This window comes from Phyllostomus hastatus, unplaced genomic scaffold (assembly GCF_019186645.2).
Source record: "Phyllostomus hastatus isolate PE091 unplaced genomic scaffold, TTU_PhHast_1.1 phas_contig_36, whole genome shotgun sequence".
NCBI lineage: Eukaryota > Metazoa > Chordata > Mammalia > Chiroptera > Phyllostomidae > Phyllostomus > Phyllostomus hastatus.
Genome location: NW_025333862.1, coordinates 6,209,401 through 6,229,101, shown reverse-complemented (window position 1 = coordinate 6,229,101; position 19,701 = coordinate 6,209,401). Strand labels below are relative to the sequence as shown.

Below are 19,701 nucleotides of genomic sequence, written 5' to 3'. Positions count from 1 at the left end.
TGTGGTAAACGCAATGACGGGAATTTGCTCAGAGAATGCCTTTAAGAGTCCATACCCCTCCTCCACTTCTACTTGGGCAACCTTCGAACCCTCCCTCTTTCACTGAGGTGCAGGCAGCCCACCTTGGCCCAGGCGCCATGGAAGAGCAGACGGCCGTGTGGGGCTTGCAAAGATGACCTGCTGGGAGTAGCTGTTACAGGTATTTCTGGGAGCACGACATAACAGCAGCTGCCAACGAGACCTCTATGTGACAAGTGTCACGTTAAGTGGTTTACAGCCGCATCACTCCAGCTTGACCATACAGCAGCAGCTTGAGGTCGGCACTGTTTCCCCACTCACACTGGGAAAAACCGAGGCTCCGAGGGGTTCATCTGTGCAAGGAAGGCCCCCAGCCGGAGTCCGAGATCCAGCCTCTGCCGGCCTGGCTCCAAGCCTGTTTCCTTAAGGCCCGCACTACAGGTTGCTCACAGAGTCCTGAAAGCAGATGCGCTGTTCTAGAATTCTGCCCACGGACTTCCGCTCCTGTGCTCTCCGAGCCGCCTTCCCCCTCCGCTTCCAATCAATCAGGTTCGAACGCGAACACGAGTTAAACGAGCACGTCTGAGCCGCAGTGCAGTATGAGCCCTGACCTCAGTGCTGCCGCTCCAGGCCTGATTGATTTGATCAAATCTATAACTCCTTGGGCTGAATAGCAGAGGAGCAAGGAAATGATGTGTTGAGTAATTCCTAAGGGGGAGGTGGGGGAGATGAACATGAAGACACCAGTGAGAGTTTAAACTGAGAAATTCAGTATCCCACTGGCTTCTGAGTGGGGGTCATGGGATACTCCAAGCTACCGGTGAGGATAAATTAGTCAGGCTGGCCGAAGAGTATGTCTCCAAATGAGGATTAGGTCTACTCGAATTAAACCCCCCCTACTTCTCAAGAGATAAAACCTTAATCAGAAAATTTAAATTTTCCACAGTGAAGATCATACTGTCTTTTAAACTCTACTTTCAGAAGCCTAGCCCAGAGATGACTTCTCAGTTTAATTCCATCCCTGAGGCTCAGTGCCTTGGCCACCCAGAGGCCCACCCGCTCCTGAATGTGTCAGAGAACCGAGCGGGAGCCCCAGGGAAGGCTGGCGTGCTCCAAAGAGCCGGCCATCCGAGAGCAGCCACTGCAGGCCAGCAGGACGCAGAGAATCCAGCGGCGGCTGGTTCCAGGCCGCCTGCGCAGCTCTGCCCGCCAGCAAGGGGAGCGCCTTCTCTGAGCTGCCTCACCTGTGAAACAGCAACCCCGTTCCCACTCCCACCGTACAGCGGTCTGTGTAAAAACAAACAAGCAAGAAACCAAACAAACACAGATGCTCTGCCCCTGAGCACAGGGTGCAGCAGAATGGAAGGTGCTGCTGGCAGCATCACCCAGCAGAAGGAACCCTACTGGAGGGCAGGTGCTCGGGGCCCTGTTGGCCCAATCTTTTCTCTTTGAAAAGGGGGAGTAAGATGACCTAAATTCTATGAAAACTTGAGTTACTACTGTCTCTGCTTCTCATCTCTCACTCCGCCCACACTGCCCCGTGACCCTTCTCCGGGCAAGGGCTGTTCTCACCCTACTCACGCTCAGGGAAGGACACCCTCCCAGTCACTGCCCGAGGCGGGGGCTCTGTCCAGCTCTGTCCCATCCAGCCTGTCCCACGCGGCCTGTCCCACAGGCAGCCCTGCTAACCAAGCAGGTGAGAAGCCCTTGCCCAGAAGCATCACGCTTCCCAGGTCCTTGGAAGGCCTACTCAGTACCGGACAAGATCTGGTGTCCCTCAGGGCCACAGGATGGGCAGATGGAAAACTTCCGCCAGCTCAAGCACCCAAACTAAGAGGACTTCTTGGCCCTAATTCTCAGGCAAGGAAAGGCTGTTAAAACCCGTGGCCAACAAGGTCTCTGAAATGCATTGACCCTCTCCTCCAGGTCTGGCTGTTCCACCTAAACCTGTCTGGGAGGCAGCCCCTCAGCTTTGGTCCCTGGGGAGTTGGGGGTACCAAGGAGTGGTGCTGAGCTCAGCATTTAATCCCAGGCTGACAGAAGGCTCCTGCACTCCCTTGCCCATGGGAAAGGCCTTAGAACCCCAGCAGCCCCTGAGCACCCTCCGCTGGAGCGACTTGGACCTACCGCGGGGCAACCTGGCTTCACGGCGGAAGCTCTGCAGGGCCTGGAGTTTTCCTGATCCCAAGCGGCTCTTAGGGAGCCTGTGGAAGAGCCGCTGGAGCCTTGTGGTGACGGTTCCGAAGCAGGCAGTGGCCACCTTCTCCTCTCGGCCCTCTGTCATCCCAGCTGCAGGAGATCAACAGGAGATCCAGGAGATCTCTGGGCCTCGTGTCCGGGGTGGAGGGACGAGTGAGGGGGTCACTGGCCACTGGAAAGGCTCTGGTCCTTGAGGTTCTGCTCAGAAAGGTCCAGCCTCACACTGCTCCAAAGGCAGCCGCAGGCACCTGGGGCCCTGGTGGCGGCAGCGCAGCCTGAGTGATGCCTGCTCCTTCCTAGCAGAGGGCCTTCCCTCCACCGCCCCCAGTGGAAAACTTTCTATTCCTGGGGCTTTTAGCTTGATAAGATAAAAATGCCCCCACTGAAGAGGCTGCAGGAAAGAGGCTGCCCGAGCCTCACTCCTCTAGCGCCTGTGAGTCTGAAAATCAATGTCTCCAAAGTTTCTGCAGACGACAGCAGTGGTCAGTTACCTCTCACAGTGTGCCCAGTCCAGGGGCTCGTTAATGGATTTCTTTGGGGACGGTGATTAATAATGCTTTACCAGCTGTAGAGGTTCCTAAGGGACCACCCGGGCTAATTCACATCCTCCCATGCTAGGCCTGTGGTAGAAGGCGGGGTGGGGGGTGCTCAGCTCTCAGCCATCCAGGCCCGGAAAGAGGTGATGTTGCTTTAAGAGGGTCAGATACTTTATCTAAGACCAGGCACAGGCGAAGGAGAAAGAAAGAAGAAAAGAATAGTCCCTCATTATAAGGGTGAAATGCTGTCCTCTTGCCCTAAAATGATGCTCATGGGGTAGCCCCTCAACATGGAGTCCCAGAAACAACCAAGTCCTGGCGGGACAGTTTCTGGAGGTCCTGTCACTCAGGCTAAGACAGGCAACTGGCGCCGGACAGGCAGCCAGCATTCCAGGAGAGCCCCTCAGGCACCCGCTCCCAGCTGCAGAAATGAAGCCACTGTGCTCTGGTCACCTGGTGTGACCGGGAAGCCAACACTCGTCAGTTCGGAGATGAGCTCTGTTGTTCCTCCTGCAGACGCCAGCCTGGCTCCCCAGCTTTGTGCTGCGGTTTCCCCCAGGTCACGAAGAGTGCTCACTGGCATGCTACCCCTCAGCCCATGCCCTTGGGCCCACTTAGAGAGAAAACGTCAGCAGAGTGAACCTAAGCTGCACTCTGGTCCTCCAAACAGGCTCCCCCATCACCACCCTTGTCAAAGGAAAGCTGGCCAGGTGGTCCCCGTTTTGATCACCCCTCACTACTGAGGCCTCAGGACTTGGTGCAATTATAACAAAAGCTCATTTGTAAACTCAACAATAAAAACACATTGTTACAAGTCATTTATTTAATATGGAAATGCCCCCAAATTCTACCCTTTCTCACGACAGACACTGGTTCTTTCTCCCTAATACTTCCTGAGTGGGACTGAGCTGCCCAGTTTACCCAGCAACCTCTGCACCAAAAGAGGGTCATGAGTGAGTCTGGATCCTGAAATGAGACTTGGGGCCAGCAGGAGAGGGCTGGGAGTCAAGGGTCCTCCCACTGCGACTCTGACCCCTGTCCGTGAGATCCCCAAGAAGGCCGGGGACGCCCGCAAGGCTGAGCTCATTGCCATTGCCACCCTCAGAGTGGACAACACACAAACGTGCTGGGGGAATTTTTAAATGAGTCACACGCAGTCGGGAAAAATCCCTCCCAAATGCCCCACTGGGGCTTGAGCATAAGCTGACCACACTTCTCCTTTCTCCTCTTCACTGAGCTGTTCTCTGACAGGGTTCCCATCGGGGAACCCAGCAGGAAAGGTCTGGCAGAGCCCAGACACAGGGCTTGGGGTTCTAGAATCTTCACTGCTGAGTGTTTGAAAATGGGATAGATTTTCTACCACAGGGGTGGTTTAGGAGAAGCAGTCACTAGAGGCAGGGAAATGCTTGTGATGATGAACTCTTGTGCCTCCGGCCTCTAAACTTTGACCAGATGACCTCTATGTTAAAGAGGGAGCCCAGCCAAGGCCCAACAACATTTGAAGAGACAAGCTTCATCATCTTTAGTGTTGCGTTTAAAATCTATTCCCACTTTGAAATATGCATTTAAAAGCAGTCATCACTAGACTTCCAGCCAAGATGGAGATATAGATAGATACACTTCACCTCCTTGCACAACCAAATGAAGGATAACAAATTTAAAAACAAGAAAACAACCAGAACTGCCAGAAAATCGAACTGTATGGAGGTCTGACAACCAAAAAATTAAAAAAGAAATATTCATCGAGACTGGGCCACTACACAGAGAAGTGGGTTCCCCTGCCCTGGCAAATACCTAAGGCTCCACCCCTTACAACATAACAGGTAGGCCAAGACAAAGAAATATAGCCCAAATTAAAGAATAGATCAAAACTCCAAAAAAAAGAACTAAGCAATGTAGAGATAGCCAACCTATCAGATGCAGACTTCAAAAGACTGGTCATCAGAATGCTCACAAAAATGGTTAAGTATGGTTGCAAAATAGAGGAAGAAGTGAAGGCTATGCAAAGTGAAATAAAGAAAAATACACAGGGAACCAACAGTGAAGGGAAGGAAACTGGGACTCAAATAAGTGATTTGGAGCAAAAGGAAGAAATAAACATTCCACCAGAACAGAATGAAGAAACAAGAATTCACAAAAATAAGAAGAGGCTGCAGAACCTCTCCTCATTTAAACATTCCAACATTCAAATCATAGGGGTGCCAGAAGGAGAAGAGGAAGAGCAGGAAATGGAAAACTTATTTGAAGACATAATGGAGAACTTCCCTAATCTGCCAAAGGAAATAGACTTCCAGGAAGTCCAGAAAGCTGAAAGAGTCCCAAAGAAGTTGGACCCAAGGAAGCACACCCCAAGGCATGTCATAATTACATTAGCCAAGATTAAAGATAAGGAGAGAATGTTGAAAGCAGTAAGAGAAAAGGAGAGAGTTACAAAGGAGTGCCCATAAGGCTATCAGCTGATTTCTCAAAAGAAACCTTACAGGGAAGGAGGGACTGGAAAGAAGTATTCCAAGTCAGGAAAGGCAGGGAGCTACAGCCAAGATGACTCTATCCAGCAAAGCTTTAATTTAGAATGGAAGGGCAGATAAAGTGCTTCTCAGATAAGGCCAAGTTAAAGGAGTTCATCATCACCAAGCCCTTATTATATAAATGTTAAAGGGACATATCTAAGAAAAAGAAGATCAGAACTATGAACAATGAAATGACAACAAATTCACAACTATCAACAACTGAACCTAAAAAACAAACCAAAACCAAAACCAAAACCAATCTAAGCAAACAACTAGAACAGGAAGAGAATCACAGAAATGGAGATCACATGGAGGGTTAGCAGCAGGGAGCGGGAGGGTAGAGAATGGAGTACAGGGAATAAGAAGTATAAATGGTAGGTACGAAACAGACAGGGGGAGGTTAAGAATAGTATGGGAAATGCAAAAGCCAAAGAACTTTTATGTGCAACCCATGGACATGAATAAGGGGGGGCTGGGATACTGGTTGGAGAGTGGGTGCAGGGTGGAGAGGAATAAAGGGGAGAAAAAATGGGACAACTGTAATAGCATATATCAATACAATATACAAAAAATTCATCACTAAATATCCATTTACTTTTGTATACTGAACAGCTTCTGTCAAAACTCTCAGGTTACAGCTAGAATTTGTTGTTCCATTTGCATAGGGAAGGATCTCTGAAGTGTTGTTTTTTGGGATTTTGAATACTTTCCTTAGTTGCAGAAAGGATATAATCGTTTCAACAGAAACCACAAAACCTCTAACTTCCTTGGATGTCAAAAAAACCCCCAGCTTCCTCCAAGTCAGCTCGGAAAGTCAGTGATGACAGCCAAGTGACAACCTGGCCTGGAGAAGCATCCAGCCAGGGCTGGGGTGGCCCGGGGGGGCTCTGGGAGGTGCGCTCTTCCCCACACGGCCGAACCACTGCCTGGGGACAGAGCCAGGCAGCTGTAATGCAACCCAGTTTCCCTGTCCAACTCTTCTTCTCCTGAGCTGTCCCCTTTGAGTTTCAACCTGATTTCTCTTTGGTTCACAGTTCATCCTGTGTCGTGAACTCTGACCCTGGGTCACGATAAGGAGGAGGCATGAGACAGAACGATCTTCAAGCTGCTTTTCCACGCCCACTCTGCCACACACACCCAACACCAGTGGGGTGGAGGCTGGAAAGATACACTTGTTTCTTTTATCTTTGGATTTAGAAAAATGTCACCTTTTGCTGAAAGACCTCATGATTCACACACGTTGGAAATCTAGAAACCAAACACTGCAAACAGGCTGACGCGCGGCCAGCTCTCAGCTCTCCGGGCCGTGACTGGCTCCCAGGTGTGCGCACGGCCGACCCACCACTTGGCTCACCCTCCCTTTCTCCTGCACCTCTCTTTTTACGGACATTTCAGCACTGGTTGGCAGATGAATGAAGACGCTCCACTAACTTGCACGCTTGACGATGTCAGCTCATAAGGCCAAATGCTGTGCTGGGTTCTGGTGCTGGGTTTGCCAGTGATCCAGGTCTTCTCGGAGGAGCACTTCGGCCCCAAGTGCGGCGCCTCCCTCACCTGTGAGGCAGCTGGGATTCAACTTGCCCTGAGTAAGCCACTGCTCAGGAACACGCTTCAGGTACAGCCAAGTCGTCTCTGAGACAAACCCCCATGGTTTCTTGGCCACTCTCGACCCTGTGTCTACAGGAATATTCCCATCTGCGCAGGCTCATTGAACAGCAATGGGTATCTCCAGCAAACCCAATCACCATCTTTCCCAGGTCCAGCCTCCAGTAGAGACAAAACTCGAAAGGATTAGAGAAACGTACAGGCAAAGAACATCCCTGTGCTTAGGGCCTGGCTTCCGTGAACCTGTGGTCTGGTTTCCCAAAGGTGCCTGTAAGCCAGGTTTTTATTTCCTAGCAGCCCCAGCCAACAGCCCTGCAGACGTCTGGGTAAGCCCTACCCTGCCCCGGGAACATTTGTTCAAGAAGCAGGGAGGAGGAGCACAAGGTGGCGTGCAGGCCCTCCAACGAACAATAAACACGACCCAGTCACAATGGTCACAGGCGAGTGACATGCCAGCCACCTGCCTGCCCGCCCAGTGACGCATGGGAACGAACAGAGTGGACTTCCCCGCACCACCCTTCTTACAAACCCTCAGCACAGTGTCAGATCACATGTGTCCCCCGATGCCCTCCATGTGGCCCAGGTAGTAGGTGTGTGAAGAGTGATCCCGAAGAAATCAGAACCTGCTACAGCAACCAGGGGACACGAGAGACTTCAGCAAAGACAGGGGACACTCCACAGGGAGACCTGGCACCTGGCTACCAGGCCAGGAGGGACCCCTGCTGTCCTTCCTCCTTTGTCTCCAAACAAGGCAATAAAGAACCAAGCAGCCACAGCTTTCCCTTATGGGAACATCTCTCAAGAGCCTCCTCAATGCCAGGAACCACAGGCAGGCTGGAGCAGGCCTTGCACGGACTTGCCGGCCGCGGTGGCCAAAGCCCACACCATGGAGAGCTCTCGGGGCCCGCCAGGCTCTGCCTGTGTCTCCAGCATACAGTGTGGGGTGCTTCAGAGAACATCCAAATATCACCCCCCAGGGGGGAGTCGAGACAGTCTTGGCCCTGGGGTGGGACACCCCGTCGCTCCTCCCCAGCACCGATTTTATTCCACTGACACCAGGCCCCTGGGAGCGGCGCTGGCCGCCCTGTCTGACACCAGGCCCTCACCACTCCTCCACCTTTCCCCACAGCCTAAGCTGGCTCAGCTTCCTTTCCAAACCCGAGATCTGGCCCCGAGCATGTGGAAAGAAGCTTGTCAAAACTCTTGGAAAAAACTGAAAGTGACTAAATGCACAACCATCTCCCCAGTCAGGGCTGGCCTTTGCAGCGTCAGCGGCCGCCAGCATTCCTGAGCCAGCCAGGGGAGTGCCGGACAGAGCCCTCCGGGAAGGGTGGGTGGCCTCTGAGGTCAGCAGAGGGGGCAGGAGGCCGAGGCAGAAGGCATCCTGCCGCCCGCGCAGGCCGGATCTGTCGACCTAGGAGTGGTGCGGAGGAGACCACACCGGGGTGCTGAGGCACGGGGTAGGAGCCGGGAATGACCTGTTTGCATGCTTTGCACACCCACAAATACTCACCCGCCCAAGAATACTCACTCACCTTGTCACCTGAAGAATTCGAACAGGGAGGCCTCCACGAGGCCAGAGATGTGTTTACAGCTCCCTCCTCAGCCCTCATGGCACCCTGGGCAGGGCAAGGGTGGCGGGCAGCTCCTTCCATGGGGCGACTGAGGAATGAGGAGTGGGTGTGGGAAGCCAGAGAGGGCCCCATGCCAGGCACGGACCAAAGGAGGGACAAGGCTTAACAGCAGAGATGGCCCTAGGCCTCCAAGGACAGTCGGGGTCGCCTGACCTTACCCTGCCTCTAGCCAGACGCACCTGCGACACCTGCCACCCTAAGGCCTCCCCGCGTTCCGACCCCAGGAAGCCATTCCTAGGATGAGTGTGGCAAGGACAAGAAAGCACTTCGGGCTCTTCACAGAAAAGGCACCATTGACCTGCAAAGCGCTTTCCTGTCTCATTTTCTTGGCGGGCCAGCCTGGGCCTGCTCGGGGCCTCAGCCACACCTCCCGAGCCTCTGGCCCCAGCTCCTGAATCAGGCCAGTCACTTCACCAGCCGGGGCCCGGGGGCGGGGCTGCCCCTGTTACTCAGGGCCTGGCTGCCAGGCTTGGCATAAGCTGAATCGCTGGTGAACTTAGGAAAAGAGAGAGGATCCCAGATCAAACCCTCAGTGCTGAGGGGAGATGTCGATTCGCATCCACCTAATAACTTGCAGGATCAGCCGGCAAACACACATGTTCATTACCAAGTCTAATTAGGCTGGCAGACAAGTGGCATTAATCATTTTTGACTGTACCTGGGACTCAAGCCCCTCTCACTCCATAATCAGAAAATTTCATGCTCTGATGAATGGGGGAAATTAAGCCCCCATTTAATCCTTTCGCTTTCATCTTTTGAGAAGACAGGAAGCAGGGAGCAGAGGAAACGGAGACAGCTTGGGGAGCTCAGAAAGCCTCTCTCAAAGCATCCCCGGCCCTTTCTCTGTACCCCCGCCTCCAGCTCCCCCACACTCCACTTGGACCTTTCCCAAGAAGACCCCAATTAGAGCCAGGGGCAGGGGAGGGGCTGGAAGTGGGGGACTCTAGTATCTTTAACAGCATGACATCCATCTTGGTGCTTAATTTTCCTAACCTCAAAGCTGAGCATGGGCCTGAATCAATGGCAATACTTCAAGCCACACACCTCAGCGTTGCTGGGTGTGAAGACAAATAAAGCACCATCCAAGTGCCCAGGGTTCTGGGTCTGCTACAGGGATACTCAAGGTCAATGTCCCAGTCATCTCTTCTACAAAAAAAACCACCACAAGGCATGGGCCCGCAGGACCCGGAGGCTGGCACAGGCGAGGCTCCAGTCTGCACAGAACAAATGGTTAAATGTGACCATTAATGCAGTGACAAGGCTGCTGGACGAGGGGCCCTAGGAGATACCGGCCTCACTCCCCAAGGGAGTCCCCTGTCCTCAGACCTGAAGGCCCTGGCAAATGTCTCACACTTACACCGTAATTAGTGGCTATACAGGAAGGGGAGGTGAGGGTGATGCACCTCAGGGTGCCCCTGTCAACTCTGTAATTCCAATCGCTTAATATATCATGGCTCCAAACAATGCCCCTTCCAGAGAGAGACTGGCTCCGGGAGTCACCAGCAGCATGCAAGGTGTGTCCAAGCAACCCTGCTGGAACGCTGGGTTTCCCCATTCTCCCAGGGGTGTCCAACCCGAGGCCCATGGGCTACATAGGGCCCAGGATGGCTATGAATGCAGCACAGTGCAAAATCGTAAATTACTTATAACCTTTTTTTTTGCTTATCAATTTTCATAGTGTTCGTGTATTTAATGTGTGGCCCAAGACAGCTCTTCTAGTGTGGCCTAGAGACACCAAAAGGTTAGACACCCCTGCAAGATCATTCCCTCGTCCACGAAGACTTACATATCCACTAAAAGGAGGCGGAAGGTCAAAGGTCAACTCTATCTGCCTTGTACAGAGGAAGGGGTCCATGACCTGTAAGGGCCATCCTCTGAGAACAAAGCCAAAGGGCAGCACACTGCTTGCTGCGGACCATCCCCTCCTGGAGTGCTGGAAATGGCTCTTCCCGCCACCGCCACCGCCCCCCTGCCAAAACACACGTGTTCACACAGTTTTCTCTTCTCCTCTTTCTTGTCCTCTCTTCTCTCTCTATTTCTACCTCTACCTTTACCTCTCTCCCCTCACCAGTGCCCACTGGATTTCCTTCTCTGCCCAACGAACACGATTCCTTTGATCTTGGAAATTAACATCAACCCTGAACTTTCCTGTTGGCAAATCCAGCGTTAACCAGAGCTCAGTTACGGACCTTGAAGCAGGGGTAAGCTCAAACGGGAGGAACTTTCACTAAAAAGGCAGGCAGGCAGTTTTCTAAAAGCTTCCCTCATTGAAAGCCCATCTTGCCAGAAAGGTTCCCACCCAGTGTCAGCCGCCTATGCAGACACGTGTCACCCAACACCTAGGCCCTCCTGCTGGTGTCCAAGGGCAGGGAGATTTAGCAGGAGCAACAAGCGGCCACCTTCATCGAGCACGACTGACTGCAACCATGTCCGGTGCCTGGCACCACACTGGGGGCGAGAGGTGCGAAGACAAAGTGCCAAGGTCCTGGTGACGGCTGAGCCACCGGCCTTCTGTGAGGATGCTCCTCAGCCAGCAGGCGTGAGTGATGTTTCCGGGACTTCCCGGACTTCCCAGACATCCCCACACTTCTGGGGACACTCATGGCACTGGCTTCCCCGTTCGGCTCAGCAAGCGGGCGGAGTGTGGAAACCCCGCACTGCTTGGGAGGGGATGCTAAGAGGTGCCCTGAACCCAGACGAGTTGTTACAGCGGCTGAGTGGGAGGGACAGCAACATTCACGTGGCACGACATGTTCCTGTCGCATTGTTCAGGCCCTGTTCTAAGCGCCTTACAAATATTGATTCATTTAATCCTTACATTAACAGTGAAGTCAGTAATGTTATTACCCCCATTTTTTAAAACTAGGGAGTGAAACACAGGGTTACACTGAGACTCAGTGGCAAAGTCAAGATTCACAGCCAGCCTGTGGTTCCAGGCTGTGCTGTAATTCCTGCATAGCACTACCCTTCCAAAGTTGTGTTTCTGACTTCCACTTTTCAAAATAAAGATAAAACAAACTAACCCCGCCCTGGAATGAGATCTCCCGCTTCAAGAGAGACACCCGGTGAGCCCAGCCCACGGTGTCTCCCCTGCCGACTCTCACTTGCAGGTCAGACCATTTCCTAGCTGTTTCCCTCCAGCCAAACGCACAGTGAGCCAGTGTGAGTAACAACACGCGGAGGTCTTCTCCATCCGCAGCCCCCCGATTCCAGCTCTGCACCCTCGCTCTCACACTCAGACATCCCCAGCTGGTGGTGAACCTATTCAGGGGCCACCAAGTCGCACAAAGTCAGAGGAGATGTCCCTGCACCTGGATCTTCCTGCCACCAGAAACTACTTATGAACTAATCAAATTAAACAGTTCTAATGTAAAGTGACCACAAATTCATTTAGTATGGCGTGCCCTGCACACATATGAATACACCATTATCACCACTACCACCCCACAAAAATCATAAAACTCTGCGCAAAATGTTCAGCGATTAAAACAGTCCCCAAATGTCTCAATACAAACTAGAATGCCAATAAAGCGGATTTCTCCCAGGTTCCCGCACAGCAAACCCATCACAGTGGGCCCACCGCCCCTGTGTCGCTGGGGTTGGTGGACGTGGTAAAGTGCCCCAGAACCCCTGAGAGGGCCAACTGTGTTCAGTTCTACTGTGAGGTCCGGGCATTTACCAAATGACGGCAGCCCTCACCCACTGCAAGCACCTCTGTAACTCTGGCTCTTTCCTTTTTAATTGGCACCTGTACTGTGAATTCTGGTGTTGGAGGGAGCACCACCCCCTCTCCCTCACAATCTTCCCCTTCCACTTGTCCCTAGCTTGGAGTCAGCTCTCGTCCCCGCAGCCAGCTGCAGTGGGAGCCACTCACTGCACAGCCTCGGCTGCGGGCTGCCTGCAGAGAGAGACAGAGTAGGGGTTTCCTGATGTGGGAGAGGTGGATGCTGCCCAATGCGGCAACTGGATGGGAGACCATGGGGGAAGGGCCTTTGCTGAAAGATGCAAACCACAATGTATTCCCAGAGACGCCTGATAGAGTTGTGCCATTGTCTGTGCTTTGCGTCTCAGATATTTAAAATATCTATATAAACACATAGATATCTTCTGCCAAACATGGGCAACAGAGAACATGGGGGTGGAGCTGGAGAGAGGACACTCACTAAAGAAATACACACACCTAACTGTAAGAAGAGAAAAATGGTAAAGCCCCAAGGACGGCACATTGGCTCAGAAAATCCACAGCCTGGGCGCCCAGGGTTTTATAGAGCCTGTGAACAGCCTGGCTCAGGGGAGGCTGGGGGCTGAGAGTGCAGGGAGGAAGGGACCAGAGCTGGGTCATTTTAGAGCCTGACGCCCCGTGTGGGCAGGGTGCCGTCAGACGTCAGAGCACAGCCCAGAGGAGCGAGGGGCCCGAGGCAGAAGGCAGGACCAGGCACAAGTCCAGGGTGACCGCAGGCTCTCTGCAGCCTCACAGACGTTTCCATTCAGAGCCTAGCCAGGTAGCCTCCTTGTCCCAGCAGGTCACCCTGGAGGACGGATGTACCACAGGTGGACATGCGCCATTGGCGGACAAACGGTTTGCTGTTGACCCCGATGAGCACGAGTCACACGGGCACCTCACTGCCCACCTCACAGCCCGCTGCCGCGGACCTGCAGCAAAAGCAGGAGGGCGCACTGGAGACAGCAGAATGACCTTGCGGCTGCGGCCATCGCCCCCCACCTGCGCGCGTGTGTGTCCACACGAGTGTGTCTGGTGGGGAGGCGAGGCAAGTACTCGTCAGGAAAAGGGGTATTTGTTTCCGCAGAACCGTATCTGGGCAGTAGGCAGACACGAAAGGATACGGAGCAGGGAAGTAAAGGGCAGCGAGCTTCCAGGGCTTACCTCTCTTGGTTAAAGTCGAGGTCTCCCCGCAGCCGCAGAGGGCAGTGCCCCTCTCCCGCCCCAGCCCCTCGCAGTTCCTCGCCCACGGGCTGCGGTCTTCCCGCGCGCGCCCTCCCCTGCGCGGCCCTCACACTCACTCGCGCAGCGCAGCGCCTGCCGCAGCACCTCTCGTCCGCACAGGTCGCACCAGCCCCCGCCGCTCCGCAGCGCCAGTTCGGTGAAGCAGTGCCCTTCGCCTCGCTCCGCCGGGACGCGGGGATCCTGCGGTTGTTCGAAGATGCTCCGCACGTCTCGGGGCCGGGGCGCTCCAGGGCGCCGCCGCAGTCTCTGCTGCAGACCAGGCCGGAGAGGGCGAGCAGGGCGGGAGGCCCGGGGTGGGGGCTCCGGGTCCCCGCGGGCGGCCCTTCGGGTGCCGCGCCCCTGGTGCGCCCCGGGCGCAGTGGAGATGGGCGCAGGGGCGCAGCGGCGGGAGGACCCGCTGGGTGGCGGCGGCAGCGGCGGCGGCGGCTCCGGACCGCTCAGGCTCTGCAGATAGCGCGGCGGTTCTGGATCCAAGAGCAGCCGGTACGGGCGCTGCCCGATGGCCGGGGACGCCATGACCATGCCCGGTGCGTGGCAGCGGCTCTTCTCTCGAGTTTGCCTCGAGAGGAGGGCGGCCCCCGGCCAGTGGCCTTTAAAGGGACCGCAGGCTGCGGGGCGGGGCAGGGGCGGGGAGACTCGGGAGAGGCAGGAAGGACGACCCCGGGGAACCACCGCCCGACAGAGCCGCTGGGTCGGCGATGGGGGGCGCCCGAACGAGGGTGGATTTCGGGGCGTCTTCTGGAAACGGACGGGATAGCTGGAGGATTTTGTACGGGAAAGGCTCTATTCGGTACAACTCCGTCTGCCTTCGGCCCCACCGCTGTCCGCCTCGCACCACTTCCCCCGACCCCAGCTCGCCCCTCCTCGCAGCCCAGCACGCCCAGGTGTGGGGGCGGGCGGAAGGGACCGCTTGCCCTCTCGCCGGAGGTGGGGTCTAAACGAAGGTCCACCGCGAGACCTCTGCCCTCCACCCTCCCGATTTTCAGGGGACCCGAGGGACGTGCCCTCGCGATTCCTCCCTCCCCTGGCCGCAGCCTGTGCGCCCCCCGCCCCCCACGCCCCTGCGCCGCGAGCCGAGCCCCGCGCGGGTCCGGAACGCCGGCTTCCGCTCGCGCTCCCGCAGCCGCGCGGAGTCCCGTGACGCGAGGCGACGCTTCTCGTGCTGGCCGCGAGAAGCCGCCCCCGCGGCGGGCGACACTGTCCCCGTGCGACTTTCGCTCTCCTTGGATTTCCCCTCCGTCAGCAGCCCTGCCCGGCAGGATGCTCCTTTCCCGGAAGACGGGCTTAGGGTGGTCGTGGGCCTCGGACTGTGAGAACGCTCCAGCGGCCCTGGGGTTGGGAGAGCTGCTCCTTCTGAGTCAAACCCTGCTCTCCCCATGGCTGTTGCACTAACTGCGGTGGAAGCACCAGTCCCCGCAAGGCCCTCCTTTGCATCTGCTGTGGACAGCTCACTGAGGGACCCAAAGACAGGTTGTATTTGCTACCTCCCCATGCCCTGCACACCAACCCCCAACCCCTTTGGATTCTGCGGCCCGGGTCTTGATAGTCTCCATAATTTTTGAACAAAAGGCTGGGCATTTTCTTTCTGCACTGAGTCCCGCAAATTATGTGGCGGGTCTTGCTCTTCACCCCGTTGGGTGAGGAAACGGGGTTCCTCTGTCTTTGAACGCGTGTCCTCCTGACCCAGACCAGCTGTATGACCCCGGCCCTCCTTAGCTTCTAGTTTTCTTAACAAAATCGGCCTGAAAAGGAGACAGAGGTGTCGGCAGCCCTCCCAGTTCCACCGCTCTGACTCAGTGGTCACTGCCTGTCCTCTTAAAACCTGGGTTCAGTTTGGTTGGTTCATCAGACCAAACCAGCAACCAACGTTGGGGACATCCTGAAATCTCTTAGACCTCAGATCCCCTACCCCTCCCCTCTTCCCAGGCTGGAGATGGGTCTCCCCCTAGTGCCTGGTGGGGGAATCTTCATTTTGCTTTTCGTTTTCCCCTTGGAGTAATTTTTAGGTAATTCTGAACCTTTCTTTGAGTGGGTGGCCAGGAAATTCCCAGCCTGCTTTGGTCCATGGCTCTTCCTTATGGCAGGGATGATTGTGGAGTGCTCTGCCTCTGCAGCAAGGGACAAGCCGCAGGCTCCTTGGGTCTCACCAAGAGCTAGAGCTTCTCATCTCCTGAGGCGTATCTGAGCAGTGGGAAGAGTGACCCACAGTGGCCAAGGCCATGGGGCTGCAAAGAGAAGGAATTGAGATTCAGGAGTGTGAGCCGCCAGCCACCTCCTGCTCCCCACTTCCACCTTCCCTCTCCCCGTCTGAACCTTGCTTTCTCTACCTCAGTGGCTTTCAAACTTGGGCTTGCCTGGCAGTCACCTGGAGGGCTTGTTAAATCGTGGATTACTCCCCCCCCCCACACACACAGTTTCTGAGTCAGTGTGTTGGGGCGGGGGTTTGAGATTCTGCATTTTCAATAAGTTCCCAGGAAGTGTTGATGTTGCTGGACCCACTGCTTCCGATCTAAGGCTTCTCCACCCTTTTCCCCGCAGGACAGGCCAAGTTCCTTGGGAAACTCCTGAGAAAAGCCCAATGGGAGGGCCATTCGGAACGCCTTTGGCTGAAGGATTAAAAAGGAAAGTACAATTTGCCTCTGCACTCCCTCTCCCATCTCTCCCACTTTGTCTGCAAGCAGGCTCTTGGGGTTGTGCAGAAACCTGCACTGCCTATAAATACTTGTTTGTATCCACCCTCTGTTATCCATCCATCTCCACAGGCCTGAGCCTCGCTCTGGAGCTCCCTCCCTCCCGGGAGGGCAGTGGGCTGGGTGAGGTGCAGGGTGTGGACCCAGTGTGGTGAGCTCTGGGTGCCAGCATGGTGCGGCAAGAAAAACAGGGGACTTGGCGAAGTGTTCATCACTGGCAGGCCAGTTTTCAGATGTCATTTGTGAAATAATTGCCAACAATCACATCTCTGCCCCTTACCCCCACCTCAGCCACCAAGCATGAGGTAGGGTGGTGCATGCCAGATTCTCTGGGCAAAGAGGCTCATAGGATGTGTGTTTCCTCTGGTCCTGGGAGCCCAGGGACTCTGTGGAATAATCAGGGGTAAACCCCTTGCAGGTTGCCTGAGCTGCACAGAAAATTGCTCTGGTTTCTGTTTTCCCGAGGCTGCTCCCAGCACGGAGTCGGGGAGGAGGCTGTGCAGGGCCAAAGCCATACAGTTGGCTTCTGGGATGGGAACAGAGATGAAAATGGAGATATCGTAACTGCATGTAGCCAATCCAAGAGTTTATCAGGTTTATCTTCAGGTTCATCTCCCTGAGCTAAGCAGTTAAGGTCTGGAGAGGTAGTTGCCTCCCCCGAACCCAACAGGAGACTCCCTGCCCGGGACTTGTTCCTCTTTCCAGCCCAGACCCTTCTTCCTTTAAAGAGCATCAGCTCCCTCCCACAACACACACACACACACACAAACACACACACACACACACACAGCATGCGCACGACCCATTGCTCCCTCCCCAGGGAAGCTCTACATAAGCTCCGCTCTTATTGTAGGGTTGGCACGACGTCTGACCCTGAGCATGACCATCGCTGGGATCCCTCTCTGTCTTGCAGGCTGCAGGGGTCAGGCGACAGCGTCGCAGACACACCTCCGCTGGGAGTTTTCTGGTACCTTAGCAGATCCTCTCGGCCCAGGGCCATCGACTTTCTTCTGTTTGGAGTGCGCTCCCAGAAGAGCGGGTATGCTGTTTTCACTGTTGACCAAGCGGAGGATTATGATGGTGAGGTCAGTGGGTGAGGTCACTTCCGAGGTGGTCCCAGCACCTGTCAGTTCCTCCACTGGGGGCCTCGTTTCAAGCTTGTCCCCCAACCCCCTCCCGAGCTTCCTAGCAGGAAGGAAAGTGGAAGCACCCATGGGGCCTGACTTTCTGAAGGGGAAGTTTTTGGTTTTGTTTGGCTTTGAGGCTTTCGAAGTCTGAAATCCCCGAAGCCTTTAGGGACCTTCTGGTGGTTCTGATAGCACCCTTCTCTGCGCAGGGTCACTGGGCCTGTCAGGGCAGGTCAGGTTATGCTGCAGTAATAAACAACCCCCAGCTCTCCGCGCCTTTGAATCAGAGACTTCTTTCAAACTCATGGGATGTGCCCTCTGCCGTTTGGAAGGAGACTTTTCACCAAAGCCAAGGGAGCAGCCACCACATCCAGCGTTGCCAGTCGCCATGCCAGAGGGAAGCTGAGAGAGTCAGGAGGGTGGTCCTCCGCCCCCTAAAAAGATCCAGTCATTTCCATTCACAGCTCACTCATTGGCCAAGACAGCTTGAGATATTTGGCCAACAGCAATCTTCAAGGGCACAGAACAATGATCCATTCAACAAGTAATTATTTAATATCCACTACATATCAGGTGCTGTTCTAGGCACTAAAGGTGCAACAATGAAATAGACATATTCTTGGGACTTACATTTTCGTGGTAGGGCCAGGTAATAAACATACAAATATAGGTGTAATATACTATCAGGTCAAGTGCTGTGATGAGAAATAAAGCGCGTTAGGGGGACGGAAAGTGACAGGGGCTAATATGAGACTGGGTGGTCTCTGAGGGGCAGGCGTCTAAACATAGACCTGAATGGCGCAGGCCCGGTGTCTCTCTGAGCAAGGGCTCAGGATAGGGACCAGGGGACACGACAGTCCCTACACTTCCCCAAACATTGTGAACCAGTTTGTTCCAAACGTGTGCTCCCGGTGTCCAGAGACTGATTCGGAAGTCTGGATATTGGCCCGTATTTTATAGGAGAGTTTGATCAGTGTGACTCGCAGACCACGCTTTGAAAATGGGACCAACGCGGTGTGCTGTGTGTGTGTGGGATTATGTGACCCTCCGTAGACATTTGAGGGAAAACGCTCTGACCCTCGTTAACCACGGGAGTCCAGCTCCCCAAGCCACTTCCCCTCCTTCCGGGGCAGCTGTCACCCCCAGAGCTCCGCCTCCCGAGGAAGTGGGCGTTGCTTGCGTTGTGTGACGCGTGTCAGTGATGCCTCCCATTTCTGAACTCTGAGCAGGCACCGAGACAGAACGCTGTCAGGGGACTAAAATGTTTGTCAAAGTCCCTCGTAAAAGGCCACATGTGCTGAACACCTACTGTGTGTGGCAGGCACTCTTTGCCTGCGTGACTTCAACTCCTTGGCCACCCTGTGAAATGGCTGGCATTCCTACCTCACAGGTGAGAAGACTGAAGCTCGATGAAGTCGCCTTTGCACTGCCCACCTGCTGTGGTAGAAGTGGCAGTGTTTGAAAATCTCTGATCTTTGCCGGTGCAGCTTAAAGACCGGCAAAATCTTTCCCCGTTTTTCTCTCCCGACTGAAATCCCGTGCGCTCTCCAGGTGCGTCCGCAGGCCAGGCCAGGCCCTCCGCAGAGCCCTCCCGCCGCCACCCCTCTTTCTCCTGGGCCCCGACTTCTCCTGTGTCTCTGACACTCCCATCATCACAGTGCGAATCGCAATGAAAAGTTGGCATTTTCGCCTCCCTCACTTGGCTCTTCTTGCTCTTTCTGATCACGTCGTGTGGGGCAAGTAGCAGGTGCTCATGAAATGTTTAAGACGTGAGCCCCGCTGACTGCTCCCCGCCCATCCCTAACCGGGACTTATCTCTTCACACGCCTTCAAGCCCGGTCCCTGCCCCCAGAGAGGGAGGGGGTGGGGAAGTGTCAGTCTGGGGAGAACAGGGGGTGCCCAAGACAAACTGCGCGCCTGCGGGCAAGTGGGGTGGTGTGGGGAGCTCTGGTCCAGATGCATGTGTTTCCTCCGAAGGTGCTGGCCAGTGGGCTGGATTTCCTGTCCCAGGTGCTAGTAGCTGTTCAGGGCTGAGGTCTGGCCGCTCACCATCCCCACTTCAGGGGGATGGGCTTTCTTTGTGTCACCAAAGTCGAGTGCTCCTGTGGGGATCATCTAGGTCCTTGAAGGTGCTTGGGGACAAGGAGGGCAAACCAGGGTGGGAACACGAGCAGGGATTTGAGGGCCCCCGGAAGGGCCTGGAAAGGTGTCGCCTTGTAGGGTGGGGTAGGGTGAGGCGGGGCCTGTTTTCAAGCATTTGAGTGACGCCTTCTCCGCCAGTGTCTCAGTTAACGGGATTTTTCCATCCCTGGCCACTCTGCCAGGCTCACGATAAGAGTGGTTTGTGTGATTGTTTCATCTTTCCATGCTGGAAAAACTCAGCTATTCCAGGCAGATTTGTCAGCAGCTTTTTCTC

General features: G+C 54.9%; 2 protein-coding genes across 4 annotated transcripts in view; one reads left to right on the top strand and one right to left on the bottom strand.

The window, feature by feature from the left end:
- RASSF5 (Ras association domain family member 5) overlaps nucleotides 1-14,024 on the bottom strand; it is a 72,510-nt gene extending 58,486 nt beyond the window's left edge. The window contains exon 1 of the mRNA XM_045841475.1: nucleotides 13,525-14,024. Within this exon, the coding sequence (XP_045697431.1) occupies nucleotides 13,525-13,990 (466 nt within the window). The 5' untranslated portion in view covers nucleotides 13,991-14,024. The remainder of the gene's footprint in view (nucleotides 1-13,524) is intronic.
- A 79-nt stretch (nucleotides 14,025-14,103) lies between these two features.
- Nucleotides 14,104-18,870, top strand: LOC123820657. Of its 3 annotated transcripts, none has more exons than XM_045841544.1 (4): nucleotides 14,104-14,258; nucleotides 16,007-16,090; nucleotides 17,072-17,197; nucleotides 18,676-18,870. In XM_045841544.1, exons 1-4 carry the CDS (start codon nucleotides 14,167-14,169, stop codon nucleotides 18,677-18,679), a joined length of 306 nt encoding a protein of 101 aa, XP_045697500.1. In that variant the 5' UTR covers nucleotides 14,104-14,166; the 3' UTR covers nucleotides 18,680-18,870. The 3 variants fall into 3 exon arrangements, with proteins under 3 accessions (XP_045697500.1, XP_045697499.1, XP_045697498.1); XM_045841543.1 differs by lacking the exon at nucleotides 18,676-18,870 and adding an exon at nucleotides 17,495-18,642; XM_045841542.1 differs by lacking the exon at nucleotides 18,676-18,870 and adding an exon at nucleotides 17,495-18,642 and having other exon boundaries at nucleotides 17,072-17,243.
- The last annotated feature ends 831 nt before the right edge of the window (nucleotides 18,871-19,701 follow it).